Here is a 17,456-nt window from a genome sequence, read left to right as displayed (position 1 = left end):
ACCGAATCGGTAAATTAGAATCGGTAAGTTAGATGTAGGTAAAAATTCGGTAACAGTTACCGATTCGGTAACATTCGGTAATCACGAATCGGAATTCACCGAATCGGTAAATACCGAGGTGGTATTTACCGATTCGGAAAATACCGAGGTGGTATTTACCGAATCGGAAAATACCGAATCGGTATGTACGGATTCGGTAAATAAAATCACCTGACTTGACGAAACAGCTAATCCTGTGCAACGACAGCCCACCCAACCAGGAAGTGGCCACACCCAGGCAGGTGTACATAATTAGCCGACCCTGGAGAGGCTTTGAGTGCAGAGGAGAGGCAGGGAGCCGTTGCCTGTGCGAGCGGGAAAACGAACAGCATGTCCAGCCAGAGAACACAGAGAGACGGAGGGGAAAGGAGGAGGAAGCTGAAATTTAGCCCCAAGGAACTCCAGGTGCTGGTGGAGGAGGTGGTGAAGCAGCACCAGAAGCTGTTTGGAAGGCAGTCCCTGCAAGTGCCTGAGGCTGAAAAGCGCAACATATGGCTGGCCATCCAGGCGCAGGTCAATGCTGTGGGAGTGACCCACAGGGACATTGAGGTCCTCAAAAAGCGCTGGTATGACCTGAGGATTGTAACCAAGAGGAAGATGGGCGACATCCAGAAGGAGGCCAGCCAGACCGGAGGTGGAACCAACAGGGCACCTGCCCTCACCGAACTGGAGGAGCTGGTGGCGGCCACAATCGAGCAAGAGAGCGTCGTGGGCCTCGGGGACGCCGACAGCTCTGCCAGAGCCGCAACACACCAAGGTAAGACGAAAGCACAGCAATGTAGCCCCCCCACCCCTATCCCACATCCCCCATTGTGAAACGAGAATCACACTGCAGTCCACACGTGTCAGTGCAGACAGGCAATGCATTCCGGGAGATGTAGTCAGGGTAACACTAACCATGACGTAAATGTTACAGGGCAACAAGGCATGTCACGCACTCGAGGCACAAGGAGACAGAGGACATTTTGGAATGTGAAATGATTTATGGTGACGCTTGCAATGCAGCCCTTCGGGTACACTGAGCCAATGTTGTATTTCTGTCCACAGATGTGACATCATGCAGGACAGGGCATGCTGCAGGAGAGACGGCACACCGGCCACAAATATCACCTCTAGCCAGCACAAGTTCAGACCAGGGAGCAGGCCCACTGGCAGCCGCACCACCAACACAGCCAGCCTCGCCGCACCCAGAGCCAGCATCACCTCACCGAGAGCCAGCATCACCTCAACCAGAGCCAGCATCGCCACTCATGTTCGATTCACCGGCCACATCTCCGCTTGCAGGTGTGAGAATGAGGAGGCGTCCAGCAGCCAGGCTACGAGCCTTAGACACCTCGTCAGACGACAGCATGGGCCCAGAAGACCGCACCAGGCCCCAGGAAGGGAGCCATGCCACTGTGCCCCACACCTCACAGGCAGCACAGACGGGAGCAAGAGGGCGCCGCAGGTCGCGTGTCCAGAGTCCACCAGCACCCATTGACGGCCATGGTGTCTTCTTGGGTCTCGAGGGCCAAATGTTGAAGCAACAGCGCCTGCAATCAAAGGCAGTCATGTCAGTCCAGAGGCACATGCGGGTGATGAAGACAACATTAGTCAACATGGACAATAACATTAGAGGCATGGCTGCGGGCATTCGGGACATGTCCCAGTCAATCCAGCAGTTGTGCAGCAAATTAGATGCTGACATCGAAGCACGGCGCCGGGAACGCCAGAGAAGGGACACTACCAGCAGGGCACTCAACCGTCTGGCAACTGCGACTTCTCTACTGTGCCGGCGCTCTGTGACGATGCAGGAGGGCCTAACACAGTGCTGCAGCGACCTGTCTCGGGGGATGGTGCAGGTGACAAGTGCATTAGGGGTGCTATTGACTAGTCAGGCATCGACAACTGCTGCAGGGGATGCTGCGGAGAGCATCGACACCAGCAGCAGGAGCAGCATCACACCCCCCGTCCCAGAAGCACGCAGGAGCAGCAGGCGGCTTGGGGTTGGCTCTAGTGAGGATGCACAGGCCGTGCAATCCACCACTGCAGCGCGTATGCGCAAACATTGATGTAGCCCTGCTTAGCCACTTCCCATTGGGTGACGTAACCCTGGACTTACTCCTTGTATAGATGGGATATTGCCAGATTGGCTTGTTCATGTGTTCATGGCGTGGTGCCACATTAAAACTACGTCATGACTTCTCACAACTCGCTGTGTCCCCTCACTTACTCAGAAATAGTTGCATGTGATCTCTGCCCGTCTCTCTCTCCCATCGATTGCAGTTGGCACTCTAGCTGCGTTGCCCTCTGGCTGGCCTGACTCATCCTCGTTGTCCTCAAAATATGTTAGTTCCACATCTGTACCTTTTTTCGTGGCAAGGTTGTGCAGCATTGCACAAGTGGCAATAATCTTGCAGCAGGTGATGGGTTTGTACTGGCGTGCGCCTCCGCTCTTGTGCAGGCAGCGGAACCTGCTCTTCAGTAGTCCAAACGTGCGCTCCACCACATTGCGTGTTGTTTTGTGTGCCACGTTGTATCGTCTCTCACTCTGGGTTGCTGGGTGTAGGTAGGGAGTGAGGATGAATGACCGGCATGCATATGCACTGTCGCCTAGATGAGTAAAAGGGAACCATCAGTAACATGCCTCTATACACTATGATTTGCAGGTTTCAAGGGGCGTCACTGTTACTTACCTAGCAGGTATCCCTCTCCGAATTCTCCGGCACTCAGTCGTGTGTAGATCCCACTATTCTGGAAGATGTAAGAGTCGTGGGTGCTCCCAGGAAACTTTGCAACAATATCTGTGATGATGTTCCCTGCATCACAGATCACCTGTACATTGATGGAGTGGGTGGACTTCCTGTTCCTGTAGATGTGCTCTGTGTCAGCTGGTGGACAGATTGGGATGTGTGTACCATCAATACAGCCGATGACATGGGGGAACTGTGCCATGTGATAAAAGTCTGTTTTTGTTTTCTGCAGTGCAGCCTGTGTGTTTGGGAAGCTTATGTAGTGGTGCATTCTCTGCATCATGGCATCCAGGAACTTCATGAAGAAACGTGACAGGCAACTCTGGGATACCCCACCCACCGCAGCTGTCACCACCTGATAACTGCCGGATGCCAGCAGATGTAGGCTGCAGAGCACCTGCACATGTGGGGGTATGGCGTGCGCCCTTCTTATTGGCTGGTCCAGGAGTGGGTGAAGGTCCCTGATTAAGTCCATGATGGTTTCGGGGTGTAGCCTGTACCTCTCATGTATCTCTGCATCAGTCAGCTGGAATAGTGTGATGCGCTGTCTGTAGATGCGTTCCTCCCGTCGCCAAACCCTCAGTCCTGCTGCCTGTAGACGTAGGCGCCTTGCAATGACGTACATAGCGGCCATGTTGTCCACGCTGTTGCATTTTGGGATTGCTTATCTGCACTGTTGATGGTTACCACCTGCTTTCAATCCGTGTTAATTACCGACTCTTATTTACCGATTTTCTTGGATTTCTTAATTACCGAGTGCTCCTACATGTCATTTTAATTTTTACCACTTCATATTTACCACTTCATATTTACCGATTCGTTAATTGTGTATTCGGTAAATCTGATTCGGTATTTTGGAATTCGGTAAATATGAATCGGTATTTACCGCCTCATATTTACCGAAAAGTGGTTTTTGGACTCCTACATCTCACTTGTCTGAATACCGGTCGGTAACGGCATATTTACCGAAAATCGGCCGTTACCGACCGGTATTTGGCTACCTACATGAGGCCCAAAGTGCCTTGTTTATGTATAATTAAAAATGTGGGGGGGGGGAAGAAAATACCAATACATTCAAACATCTATGATTAGTAGAAATGGGTAACAAAGGCATTTAGACATGGAAGACTAGTAGAGATAGCAGTGTCTATGGAAGTAGGATCTACAGGGTATAAGTGACTGTAAATAATGTTGGAAGAGGTATAGGACAGAGAGGGTAACCAGATTTTAAATGATTAATAGAAAGCTAGGTGGTGGTACCCATGCAAAAGTCACACAAGTGGTGAAAGTAGGGCGGCGACACGTAGAACAGAAAATAAAGTCATGGGGGGAACCTGATGGAAAAACATGGGCACACAGTAGGGACAACACAGGAGCTGTGGGATGTGCAGTGGTGAGATGATTAATACAATCCCCATAAAAAGCAATATAAAAGAAAAGAGAAGAACACACTGTAACGCTAAAGACCAGAGAAGGAGATAGAAAAAGAAGACAGCATCTAATGGGTAAGGAAAAATACCATTGGAAAAAAAAGTAAGGAAAATGGAGAACATACTAGTAGTAGTTGCCACTTTCCAGTATGGGTGGTGGGTGGTGTATGTGTGGTTATTGATTTCAGAACATCAGTAGGTGATGATGGTCAGATGAGGTAGAAAGCAGAGCAGGCAGGAGCATTAGTGTATAATAGGGAGAAGTTAGAATGCTAGGCCAATCTCTTGTAAAGGAAATACAAGGTCTGTAAAGCAACACACGTAGTTGAAAGAAGAGCTCTCATGATAGGTTGTAGTATGATATATGTATTTATATGGTGCACCTTCTTCTGCCATTAGCATGGACTTTCAGCATCAAAGTAGGAAAAGAGTACTGATGAAAAGGATTATGGTGAATTATAGGCAGTTGGAAATAACTGGTATATGTATCAACATGACAAATAACCCAAGTGATTAAAACTAAATAACTACTTTACCCAATATAATTAACAATACAGAGAAGATTTACATGTGTATTAATGCAATTGAAGCAATAAAAAGCAGCCTAGAAAGAAGAATCGACATAGGCCAATGGCACTGAACCAATTCAGTAACCGGGGGCCTGATTTACAAAATATTTATTGTCATCCCAAACCATGGCAGCACAAAGTGGCAGGCTTCAGGAGGACAAAAAAGAAAATGCAGCATACAAAAATTCAGTGTGAATTGCAATTGGCATTGCAAGTAGCAATCGTCAGGTGAAAGTGATAGTGAAGGTGTGTTCCCTTTTCCTTGCATTTCACAAGAATATGATCAATGTTTTCTTAACACTCTGTGGTTACAGAGCACTAAATGGTTACGAAATGACGAGAGCAGATGGTAACTATTTGCAAAGTAGTAACGTTCTACTTACATTTTGTGAGGGCAAGTATCACAAAATGTAAGTGTGAGTATCAGTGGGGGGACGACAACAATCCCAATGTCAAGCCAAGGCACGCACTCGTATTGTTGCAAACCCACATTGTGATTTGCAAAACCTTGTGATTTTATGATGTCTGAATAAATGACAAACTAATTTGTAGCACTCCATTGTACCCCAGTAACAAATGAAACATGCCTTTAATTGTTACTGGAGAACAATGGTAATGCATCAAAAGACAGTATGAGTGAAACAAGAATTTGAGGGCGCCCTCTGTCAGTTGCAATCTGCTCCAATAATCCTATTAATTCAACAAGGCTCTTGTGATATTGTTAAACCTAATATCCTTGGCGTGGTACTCCCCCAAATCATTTGTCTTCACTCCTCCTGTATGGTGAATTCATTTTTGGCGAGTTTAGGACTCTGCTCACTTTACCACTGCCAACCAGTGCAAAGTGCTTGTACTTTCTTCCCAAAACATGGTAAAATTGGTTTACACTTAATTGGCACATTTAGTTTAGTTATAAGTTCCTAGTAAATGGTACTTCATGTACCCAGGGCCTGTAAATTAAATGCTACTAGTGGGCTGTAGCATTTATTGTGCCGCCTACTAAGGTAGCCTTTTAAAACACTTCTCAGGCCTGCCACTGCAGTCTGTTGTGCATTTTTGAACATCCATTTTGACCTGGCAAAATAAACCTTTTGCCAGACCCAAACTTTCTTCGTAACACTTATAAGTCACCCCAAGGACATGCCATAAAGGGTCATAGGACAATGTGCATTGTATTTAAAAAATAGAACATGTGTGCTTAAGTTTTGCATGTACTAAGAGAGTGAAAAAGACTCCTAAAGTTGTTTTTCACTACTGTAAAGCCTATCTCTCCCATTGACTAACATGAGGTTACCTTATTACATTTAATAAGTGCTAACTTTTGATTGGGAGTAGATAGAAATATGTTTTTATACTCAAATGTGATTTAAAATCCTCTTTAATGGTAAAGTTGGATTTTAAGCCACAATTCTGAAAACTACACTTTTAGAAAGCTGGCATTATCTTGTCCTAAGCAGTGTTGCCTTCTGCCAGCATCCTGAACACATGACTGGGAATGGCTCTGCTAGGATTTGCTTATTCGTGCCAGATAATGAGATCAAGGGGACTGAATGTAGACAGGATGCGCCATCCTGCCTAAATTGTTGGGGGCAGAGCGGTTCTCTGCCATCCTTACACTTCAAAGGGCTTGCCTCTGGCACAGATAAAGAAACCTATCACCATCCCTTTGTCACCTGTCAAGACTTCTTGGAACTTTCCAGAACTAGATGTGGGCGTAGAAAAGGGAATCCCCCCACTTCAAATACTAGCACCAGATATAAATATTGGACTTCCAGAGCTTCTCTTCAGTACATTCCTCGACCTGCGGACATTACAAGAGGAACGACTGCTTTTATACCAAAAGGACTGTCCAGCTGCTTGAGCCCTCCCTTATTCCCCAGAGGAGTGCCCTTCTGCTTGTGGCCTTCCTTGTTCACCAGAGGACTGCCCTGCTGCTTGAGGCCTACCTTGTCCCCAGAGGACTGTCCTGCAGCCGCTTGAGGCCTGCACTGATCTCTGAGAAGGAAGACTTGACCTGCTCCCTTCATCCCAGGGTAAGCTGTGTGACGGCAAGGGTCAGTTGGCTGACCTCCTGTACTGATCTACAGGGACACAACAAACTACAGAGGGATCCCTGCACCTGCCCAGCTGACCTTCTGCACTTGACCCGTAAGAACCTGCAACTGGACTTACCTGAACACTGTTGGCCTCTGCTAGAGTGAGTCCCTGTATCCAAAGATGTGGCTCCCCAGGGCCTGGACCCTTGACTGGCATCAAAGTACACTCCTCTTCATGAAAGGGAGAAACCCAGACGCATTGGGCTCTTTGCAACCGCAAACGGGCCCATTGATGCTGAGACTCTGCCACCCACGATGACCGCGAACACAAAGCTCCGGTGAGCCTGACTCTTTGAGCTACAGCTACCGCCAGCGACTACTGGCAATGCGAGATCTGCACTTCATGTTACAGCAACTACAGCCAGCAGTGACCGCCAACACTAAGCACCAGCAATGACCATCTGTGACGCCCAACTTGATTTTCCCGGTAAGGCACCAAAGATCCGTGACACCAGGCCGGCTCTTCATGCTACAGTGATGACCATCCTCGGCCCTCTCCCTGCTCCTCCCAGCCTTCTCCACCGCAAACTGAACTCATTGCGCGGGACTTTGAGAAGGTAACTTTTTCAGCACGGCTAATATGAATGAATGAATGAATGAATGAATGAAAGAACATTTGTAAAGCGCCTGGTTACCCAGAGGCATCCCCGCGCTAACGGACACTCTAGTCATCAATAATAATTCATGGGAAAAGTAGGGTTTTTAGCTGTTTACGAAAAAGAACATGGTTGATTTGAGACCGGATATGCAGGGGGGCCATGTTCCAGAGATTCGCCCCACAGTAGGAGAACCTACGGCCTCCACATCTGGTGCGTTTTACTCTAGGAACTGTCAACAAATATTTGCCCTCTGATCTTAAAGTTCTTTGAGTTGATAAGGGTGCATCATGGCCTCAATAAACATAGAACCTTTCCAAGTCAAAGATTTTTGTATGATACACATAGCTTTAAATTTAATCCTGTCCTGAATGGGGAGCCAGTGTAATGAGGAGAGTGCCGATCTAGCTGATAAACGTTTCGGAATATTCAGCAAAAGTCGAGCTGCACAATTTTGTACAGTCTGCAAGACTTTAGTAGTAGACAGCGGGGCTCCAAGGTAAATGGAATTTGCATAGTCCAACCTAGACAGTATAAGTGCCTGTACCAGTATTCCTCTAGCCAAAAAAGGGAGCAGGGGGAGAATCCTCCTGATCATCCGCAGAAGACCGTAACAGGTACCTGCAACTTTTCGTGCCTGTTCCTTAAGGTCAAGATTGGTATCTGGCACGATTCCTAAACTTTTAATGGTTTATTTAGGGGTAGGTGGGGGTCCAAGGCTAACCGGCCACCAAGATTCAACGGTTATAGATGTTGCTTTACCGAGAAACATAACCTCCGTTTTTGCTCCATTAAGCTTCAGGAAGGATGCCTCCATCCAGTTAGCCACTCTCTCCAGACATACCGTGAGAGCCCCTCCTGATTTGTCATCATTGTTCAAGGAGACGACTAGCTGAGTATCATCTGCATAGGTGACAATGTGCACCCCAAACGGGGTAACAATGCTCGCCAGTGAACTCAGGTAGACGCTGAACAAAGTGGGGCTTAGTGCTGAGCCCTGGGGGACTCCACACGAAAGCGGTACTGGGTCAGAGATGCAGTCATCTGCAAAAACGGAGAAGACTCTGCCTTCCAAGAAAGAGCTGAGCCATTTCAGTACAGCACCCCTGACCCCAATGTCTTGGAGATGTTTAATCAGGAGTGAGTGGTTCACAGTATCGAAGGCTGCGCTGAGGTCTAGTAAGATTGCAGCGCAGCCTCCATTATCTAAGATCTTCCTGGCTTCCTCCACCACCGACAAAAGAGCGGTCTCGGTGCCCTGTTTTGCCCTAAAGCCGGTCTGCGAAGAATGCAGCAAGGCGTTGTTTCAAGGAAGCTAGATAGCACAGAGTTGACATGCTTCTCTGCAATTTTACAGACACTGGGGAGTAGAGATATGGGTCTGTAGTTCGACCAATCTTCCAAATTTAGGTTGGGCTTTTTCAACAAGGCCCTAACCATTGCCTTTTTCCACAGGGGAGGAACAATACCTGTGTGAAACGAGGCATTAATAAGTTCGACCAGAGCTGATAAGATAGTTTTCCTAATTTTGAAAAGAGCAGTAGGAGGGGCAGGGTCAGAGGGGGAGCCAGATTTAAGATGAGTGAGAATTCCCTCTATCTCATATGGTCTCTCTATCCGGCCCACGCTCCATCGTGGTCAAACTGAAATTTTAGGTGCTATATCTACCTAACGCTTTGAAATTACATGTCATATTTTGTTCTGGTATCATTTTATTTATCATAGTTTACTATATTTTTCTAAATTGGTTTGGGATTTTTCTTGTTTTGTGTTTTCATTTTATTACTGCTTGTGTGCTGCATAACTACTTTACACATTGTGTCTAAGTTAAACCTGACTGCTTTTGTGCCAAGCTACCCAGGGTTAAGCACAGGTTAATTTAGTGACTTTTGTGATTCACCCTGACAAGAATTGTGGTTGTTGCTAGAGTAGAGTTTTCACCCCCTCACATCAATAACCTGAGAAATAACCAGAATGGAAAGGAAAGACTTTCTAATTAACTAGAAAGGAATCAGGGTCAGATTGAGGTAATCTGGACCTCTAAATATTGTGGGGCTCAAATGAGCTACTGCTCTCTGTATCAGAGAGTACTGAGCTGGTATGAATCCAACGTGCTTGACTTATAAGTCCTGAAGATTTTATCACGAAGACATATGCCTGCATGTACAATATAATTATTGTATGCTATACGTGTCCTGGATTAATTAAATATGTCACACCACAACAAACCTTCAAGAGTAAGCCCTGACTGTTCAACTTCACTGCCACTTAACATCAAAGGCTAAAATGAGGTATATCAAAATTCCGTTAGTCAGCAGTGCTGTCTGGCTCCTGTTGTTTTAGAGACAACGGCAATACTTGTTACAAGGAACTCTTAAGAGTATATTTACAAGGGGATAGTGCCCAAAGAAAGTCACGTTTAGCAACGTTCTGGGGGCACTATACCCTTCTTCATGTTTACAAAGCATTGTTAAACCACTTTTTGAGGCTTAACGCTGGCTTGTAAATACAGCCCCTTTACACGCATCACTTAGCGTGAAAGGGGCGTGCAATAGGTATTGCTGTGGGCGTTCCACCACAACACCAATTGCTTTTTGACACTTCTCCAGATTTACAAGGATCTGTAAATCAGAGGCAGCGCCCAAAACTAACACCATGCAAGAGCAGGCGTTAGAATGATGAATTGAGGAGAAATACTTTTATTTCTCCTCATTAGGTCTCGCCTGACCCAGCGCATGCGCTGGTCTGGCGAGACTTATTGAGAGGGCTCCAAAAAGTGCTACCAGGCCAGCCTAGAGCTACAGTGCATGTGCGCGGGAGCGCGCGTCGCTTTTACCGCGATTACTTTCACTTTCGCGGCCGCACGGCCGCTTTGATGTTTGATCGCGATCACTTTCGCGGCCGCACGGCCGCGTGGCATAGCCAATTGGTCTCGCTTTTGGGACCCTATAAGTATTTAGTTATGCAACTGTTGCATGGCTAAACACTTATAAGGTCCCAAAGGCGAGACCTATTGGCTATGCCAATGCTTGTTTTTGCTTTTTCTATGTGTGCTGAATTCTGCAGCACACATAGAAAGAGCAAAACCCCATTAAGGATTGTTAATGTGCAGGAAGGTGTCCCTTCCTGCACATAAACGATCATGAAATAATGATAATTTGCTACTTGTATGTGTGTTGCATTCTGCAGCAGACATAGAAGTAACAAATCGCCATTATGAATTGTTTATGTGCAGGAAGGGACACCTTCCTGCACATAAACAATCATTCCCTGCAACGCAGGCACCCTTGCACTATGGCGCAAGTTTGCCTGCATTGGCGCTAGGCAGCTAACGATAGCGCCACTGCAGGGAAAACACAGGAGTGACCTGTACTGTTTTAAATAAGCTGCATCCCTGCGTTTTTCGAATTTCGGAGAGCGGCGCTGCCGAATTTGGCGCAGCTCCGTGCGCTGACATTTCTTTGTAAATATGCCCCTTAGTTGCCCTGATGTCCCAAGTGGCCTAATAAGCTATTAGTCTTGATTGATGGATTTCAGGGTAAACTGCCTGTTTTTTCTATAGTGAGAAAGATACTATGCCTGGGGAGTAAGGCTAGATTCTGTAACCCTCTTGATGACGGGCTTCACCTGGTCATAGCCCCACCATCCAGCCTGCGCCACCCCCACATCTCCCTCCCTCCTACTCTGGAGAGTGATCCTTTACTTTATACCTGGGTTTCCACTAAAAGAATCCCCACGTACACATATATCAGGCTTTTTTTATTTATTGCTCTAAGAGAGGGAAATATCTCTTTTAAGGAACAAGTAGCCAGCGAGTCTGCAGAGACAGGATATTTCAATGCATAACAAGTTATGCACATTATTTTGGAGCTGATGTTATTCACTGAGTATTGGTGCACTATACCAAATGTTACAGTAATAAGTAAACATATCATTGTTACTAGTGAGCCACATCACACATAAGTGTCAGTGTTTCATACTTTCCTCAGAGGCAAATACCCACTGGGAAAGGAAAGCTCAGCATGAATTGCGATTCTAAAGAGCTGCCCTTTGTAGCAGAACCCACACAAAAGAACAAGATTTTTTAAAAATACACGCAACGCAATGCGGCGCAGCACCCAAAGAGGCTGCACAGCGTTGCGTGACAGGGAGGGAGCAGGAGAATGCCATATCTTCAGAGATATGGGGGCATATTAACAAGGGCCGGCGATAAATATCGCAAAGAGCGCTTAGCACTTGCATATTTATCGCCGGCTATCTCTGGAATTTATCGCCCGGTTTGCGCGTTGTTAACAACACGCATCGCCGAGGCGATAAAAATTCCAGAGATAGTTGGGATATCGCCGTTTTCCATGGTGGAAAACGGCGATATCCTAGATGATAGGGCCTGTGGTCTTAGCCACAAAATCCACCCCCCATGTTAAGTATGCCTTAGTCAGGAATTTAACAGACGTTAAATTCCTGCGTTAAGGCATACTTAACGCGATTTTAAAAATCGCTACCCTCCCTTGTTAATATCGCGAAGCTGCCTTCGCGATATTTTCCCAAGGGAGCCTTGTCAGGCACGCCTCCTTTGTATCTCATTAGCGATGCGATCGGAGGCGTGCTGCAAACGTGCGCTAAGTCAGCAAGACACGCGATAGCGTGTCTTTGCTGATAAGGCGATGAAAGTATCGCCGCTTTTTGCCCGAAAACGGACGCAAAAGCGGCGGTAATTTCATATCGCCGCCTTGTTAATATGCCCCATGGCTCTCTACTCCCCTCTCCCTTGCACCGGCACTGATTTCAGCTGCCAAGCGTCAAACACACACCTTAGGGCCATAGCGCTAGGGTGCTAGCATGTGTCTAGCAAAGGTTTTGTACAGGAAGGGTGCAAGATACTATGCCTAGACAGGTTTAAAAGATGTTCCCACTTTGTATGTGTGCTGCACAGTGCCGCACACATGCAAAGTCGGAAAAGAAAGGAGAAATAAAAACATTTCTCCTGTTAGTACCTCCTTTGAAGTGGTGTTGACTTTTGGCACTAAACCCTGTCTACAATTCTTTGTAGACAGGGTTTTGCATCAAAAAGCATCGGTGGTTGTATGGGATTGCCCATGTACCACCAATGTAACGCCCCCCCCCCCCACTTGGTGCTAAGCAACGCAAAGTAGTGCTTCGCGCTACTTTTAGGGTGCTTTTCAGTGCAAAACTTGTTTTGCGGTGGACAGTGCCCTAAAAGTAAATTCCCCAAAAATATTTTGTGCTGGTTAGCGTCACTTTTGTGTCACTAACCGAGCGATAAATGTTTGGAAATCTACCCCCAAGTTGCCATCAGGGAGCATGTATATGTTATCCGCGCCACGCAATTGGGGCTCTTCAGCAGGTATCTGTGCTAGACTCATTCCAGCTTAATTTAGTGCATCAGCGTTTTGTCTCACACAAAAGCTAACTTCTCCATGAAATCCTGCAGATAAAGAATGAGATGAAGAAAGAGTCCTGCCTATCCATAGTGGGCACTTAGGTCAGCATAAACCAGAGACATATAGCTGTGCTTGAAAGCACAAAGGTAGAGAACTGAGGAATGTTGCTCAAACAACAACTTCCATTTAATAACGTGAAAAAGAATCACTAATAAGGCGATGAGTGATCTGGCCAAAAAAGGCACAAAATGACTATTCATAGATGACTTATGATAATAAGCATTCAAATCAGAACGTGACCCCAGTGAACTGCTTCACCTTTACTTTACCTCCGCACCTCATTCAGCACAGGCATGTGTACCATGCGCCAACTCTCTTTTACTGTGGGTTTGGGGTCCCCAAATGGGAATGTGCTGCACTCCAACAGAGGACATTGGGGGATCACTTTCAAGAGAATTAAGCACTCCCAACCCCCCAGAACCGTTTTTGGGAAATTTAGCACATAAGCATTCATGCAATTAATACACATCTATAACAGCCCCTAATGGAACGGATTGGTCCTACTGTCCAACGTCAAGGCTACCGCTGGGTCCAGTGCCAGCCCTGGGGAACTTCTACCAGGCATGTCCTTTCCCAGGGTAGGCCCCTTTCCATACCCAGGGTTTATGATCATGAAGCAGCTGCCTTTCACTGCCCTTTAGAGGACGTATGTGGCACTTCCATCTAAGACAGCCAGAAGGAGCATGCGCTCAGGTCTTGTACCCTATAAAAAGTAGCATCAACACCCATGGCCTAATAACATTATTCACCAGAGCACTCACTGTGGAGAGAGAGACAGATTGAGAGAAAGAGAGGCTTGTATCAAAAATGAATAGTGAGAAATTAAAGTTGAATAGAAACAGGCATGTTACAGGGTGACTCATTATCTCAATCAGTAAACACAGTGATGAAAAGGCAAACTAGTTGATGTCAGAACCCTGTTCAGAGGGCCATGGGCCAATCAGAGGTCATTGTGCTCAATCATGGGGTTTGAGGCCTTTTACTCCTGATGTCCCGGGGCCTGACCTACTGTGGATCCTGAACAACTCGGCCAAGTACGCCTTCAGCACTTGACTCTCAGGATTGGCGCACTTCGAACAGTCTAAGTCTCCCTCAGTGAGGAGATGGATACAGGGGGTGAACACAGGCTCACAACTCAACACACACGCAGCTGCAGCCAGAAATTATTGTCCAGCCAAATACTTATTTTTGTGAAAAAAGAGTGTTTTATTTTACTGCTAACTACAAAGGGAAATATGACATTCACAAACAACTACACAGGCCCCCTGAAGTCAGGGCTCCTGGGCCCCACTCCTACTAGTGGGCCTGCAGTACTTATTGTGCCCCCCACACCTGTAATCTTCTCCAATCTGTCTCAGGCCTGCCATTGCAGGGCGTGTGTGTGCAGTTTACTGCCACTGCGACTTGCCATTTAAAACCACTTGCCAAGCCTCAATCTTCCATTTTAGTGCCCCTCAGTCACCCCTAAGGTAGGCCCTACTTGACCCTAGGGGCAGGGTCCTGTGTAACTAAAAGGCAGGACATTTACTTGTATGCTTTACATGTTCTGACAATGACAAACACCTAAATTCGTTTTTCACTGCTGTGAGACCTACCCCTCTCATAGGCTAGCATTGGCAATTTCCGTATACATCTTTAAGTGGTAATTCCTGAGCAGAGAGGATTAGCTTAATTATCTTTGGTATGGTTGGAACAGTGATGATAAATCCTCTTTAATGATAAAGTTGGATTTATTATAACATTTTTGTAAATGCCACTTTTAGAAAGCGGACATTTGTCTGCTCTTAACTATTCTCTGTGTGACTGCAGCTTGTCTCTATCCACGTTTGGCCTGGGTGAAAACTACACTTTGTGCATACTTGCTAGACAGCCACAACACAGGAAGGGCTGGGTGTGACAGGGGATACATCTACATACTGATAGCCTTCCTGGGCAGGGAGCAGGAGAGGTGGTTCACACTTACATCTGAATAGGTTGCGTCCTGCCCTCACACAAACTGCTGATATACCACCTACTGATAGTCTGGAGCCAGGGTTGTGCTGAAAGGGGCCCTTGTGCACTTCAGAAGGCTCTATTGAAATCACCCCTACATCAAAGGCACCTTCGAGTATAAGTATAAGGGCTCTGATCCTATCAAATGAGTACACTACTGGACCTGAAAGAAACTACACTGGAGTAAAGGCTGCTGTGATGAAGGATTGCCGTCTTGCTGTGCTTGACTGTTCCAAGGGATTGCTGCTCTTCCTGACTGAGCTGCGCTGCTGCCTGCTAACCTCTGCCCTGCTGTTTCCCGAAAGCGCAGGCCCCATAACCGATGCCTGCCGGTACTGCCAATAAGTTGCCTCAACGCCACTGTTGGCAGGGATCCATGCAGCAGCTCAACTGCTCCTTAGGCGAAGAACACGAGCCCCATGATCCCGGTCCACCAACATAACCCGTACCTCTTTGTAGCTCTGCAAAGACATGGGCCCAGTGACTGAGGCCGCCAGCACCAGCCTCAACCTACTCCAGCCCCGCCTTGGGCTGAGCCAGAGCACACTCTTAATCAGAGCAGCATGGTCCCACATCAAGGTACTGAGTCATAGGGACACGTTAAGTACTGCTTTATCAAAGTCCACAGTTTAACTCAAGAGAAACTACCTTAAAGGCTCTACAATGAGCCCAGTGGATCTATCTTAAAGCACTGCTTGAATACATGCAAAATTGAATAACTTAATCTACTGTCTGAATTTTTGTTGCCTAATTTTTTACATTGAAATATCTACTATTGATGGGGGCGTGGCTTGAAGCATCAAGATGGCAGTCGCACTCTAAAAGTGCTCTGGACCCCTCCGTCATTCGCTTCATAATCCGCCACCATCGGCTGCCATCCATCCCCCTAACGCAACATCAGCACTTCGCCATAATCCGTACGGCACACCTGTGGCGAGAAACACTGCACCATGAGAAGAAATACCCGGCCCTGCGCCCGGATCCCCGAGACACACAGATCCCAAGATGGCGGCATCCGCCAGCCGGGCCTCGGGGCTGTAGCCTGTACCGGACGCGATGGGACCTGCGGACGAAACACCTTGCTGAGGACTGAGGCCCCCTGTGTGCTGCGGTTCCCTGCCTGGGTGTCAGGTGAGACCACCTGGAGGAGGGGGAAAGGTGGAGTGACAAGGTCCCTAGACAACCCTACTTCTGAGCGGCACGGAGAGAGATGTCCTGCTGTGTGGCCTGAAGTGAGCCCTCTCTTACCCCTACTGGGTTTCCGGGGCTGCGGCAGGAGCCTGCACTGCACGGACACCACCTGGCTGGCAGGCGGGACGAGGGCTGGAGGATCGGCTGCCATCTCGCGCCTTGGGCCTCTCTCTCCTCTGGAATGCTGTAATCTGCAGGCGAGGAGCGTCTCGGGTTCAGGCCTGGTCCTGCGGGACTTGGGCAGGGTGCTGCCTTCTGTGACCACCTGCGGCCCAGTGAGAGCGCTCCATACGGACCCCGGGTGCACGGGAGACACCCGCTGTTCGTCCCGGTGGGGAGGAGGTGCTGAGGCCGGCCCCTGGATATCCTCCCCGGCTTGGTGTGGCTTCGGCTATAGTTTCAAGGTTTGCTTTACGACGCGCTAGTAGTGGGGCGAAACGGCTGCCTGGGTCATGCAGCGGGAGCCTCGGAAGAGGTTCCCTCCCACCTCTATCTTCAGCCACCACTTGGTTTAACGCCCACCCCCCAGGGCACGCCCAACTCGGTCACCTCGCGGCACTGGGCCCGGACCCCTGGGGCTCTGGACTAGGCCACGCTTGGAGACCTCCTTCCCACTTTTGTATGCGGCCTGGATCCTGGGCCCTGAGCCCCACATTGAGGTGACCTGCCAACCGAACCCCCAGAGTGAACTGACAAGCACACGCAGGGGAAATTGTGAGAAACGGAGTTGATTGCGGGACCTGGATCACCCCTGTTGCCTGGCTGTACCCTGCAAGTACATGTTACCCCTAGACCCCTGGGGAGGCCTTGCATACGGTGCAGGGGGAGCACACTGAGCCCTGGGGGACCCTCTAAGATCGGACCTCCTGCTGTCCCAACTGAGGTGAGGACGTGATGCGCAGGTGGGCCGCCTGGGCTGGAGTGGGCTTCGCCCGGCTGCTGCAGAGACCCTGGTGGGAGCGCGACGCCTGGAACTCCTTGGGTGGAAGGTTCGGCTGCAAGGTTGCGCAGTGGTGGCCTTCTGTGGGCCCCCTGCACTGCCTGACTAGGTCCAACGACTGGTGGGTGCACGGTTCCGTGGGGAGGAGGAAAAACACTCGCCCACGACGAACCCCTGCACTACTGCATTCAGTCCAGCATTTGGGCGACTGTCAACGGCCGGGTTCCCGAGACGCCCCCTGGGGCACCACTGCACCCACATCACTTTGTGGAGGGGGTGTGGAACTCCCTCCACCTCCGCCTCTGTGTTTTGATGCACCACCATCTGAGCGGAAACAATGCCCTTTCAGCACCTACGATGGGGAGAGACTATGCCCCTAAGTCATCCACTGCCCAAACTCAAACTAAAA

General features: G+C 48.3%; 2 protein-coding genes across 5 annotated transcripts in view; one reads left to right on the top strand and one right to left on the bottom strand.

The window, feature by feature from the left end:
* LOC146805453 (granulocyte-macrophage colony-stimulating factor receptor subunit alpha-like) overlaps positions 1–17,456 on the bottom strand; it is a 331,580-nt gene that overhangs the window by 14,484 nt on the left and 299,640 nt on the right. The gene's annotated exons all lie outside the window — the stretch shown is intronic.
* Positions 370–6,631, top strand: LOC146805454 (uncharacterized). The gene is made up of 3 exons (XM_085620666.1): positions 370–796; positions 1,087–1,469; positions 6,413–6,631. Exons 1-3 carry the CDS (start codon positions 370–372, stop codon positions 6,629–6,631), a joined length of 1,029 nt encoding a protein of 342 aa, XP_085476792.1.

This window comes from Triturus cristatus, chromosome 8, assembly GCF_964204655.1.
Source record: "Triturus cristatus chromosome 8, aTriCri1.1, whole genome shotgun sequence".
In the NCBI taxonomy this organism is placed as follows: Eukaryota; Metazoa; Chordata; class Amphibia; order Caudata; family Salamandridae; genus Triturus; species Triturus cristatus.
Note: the sequence above shows the minus strand (reverse complement) of the source record. Positions and strands in the feature narration are given on the sequence as shown.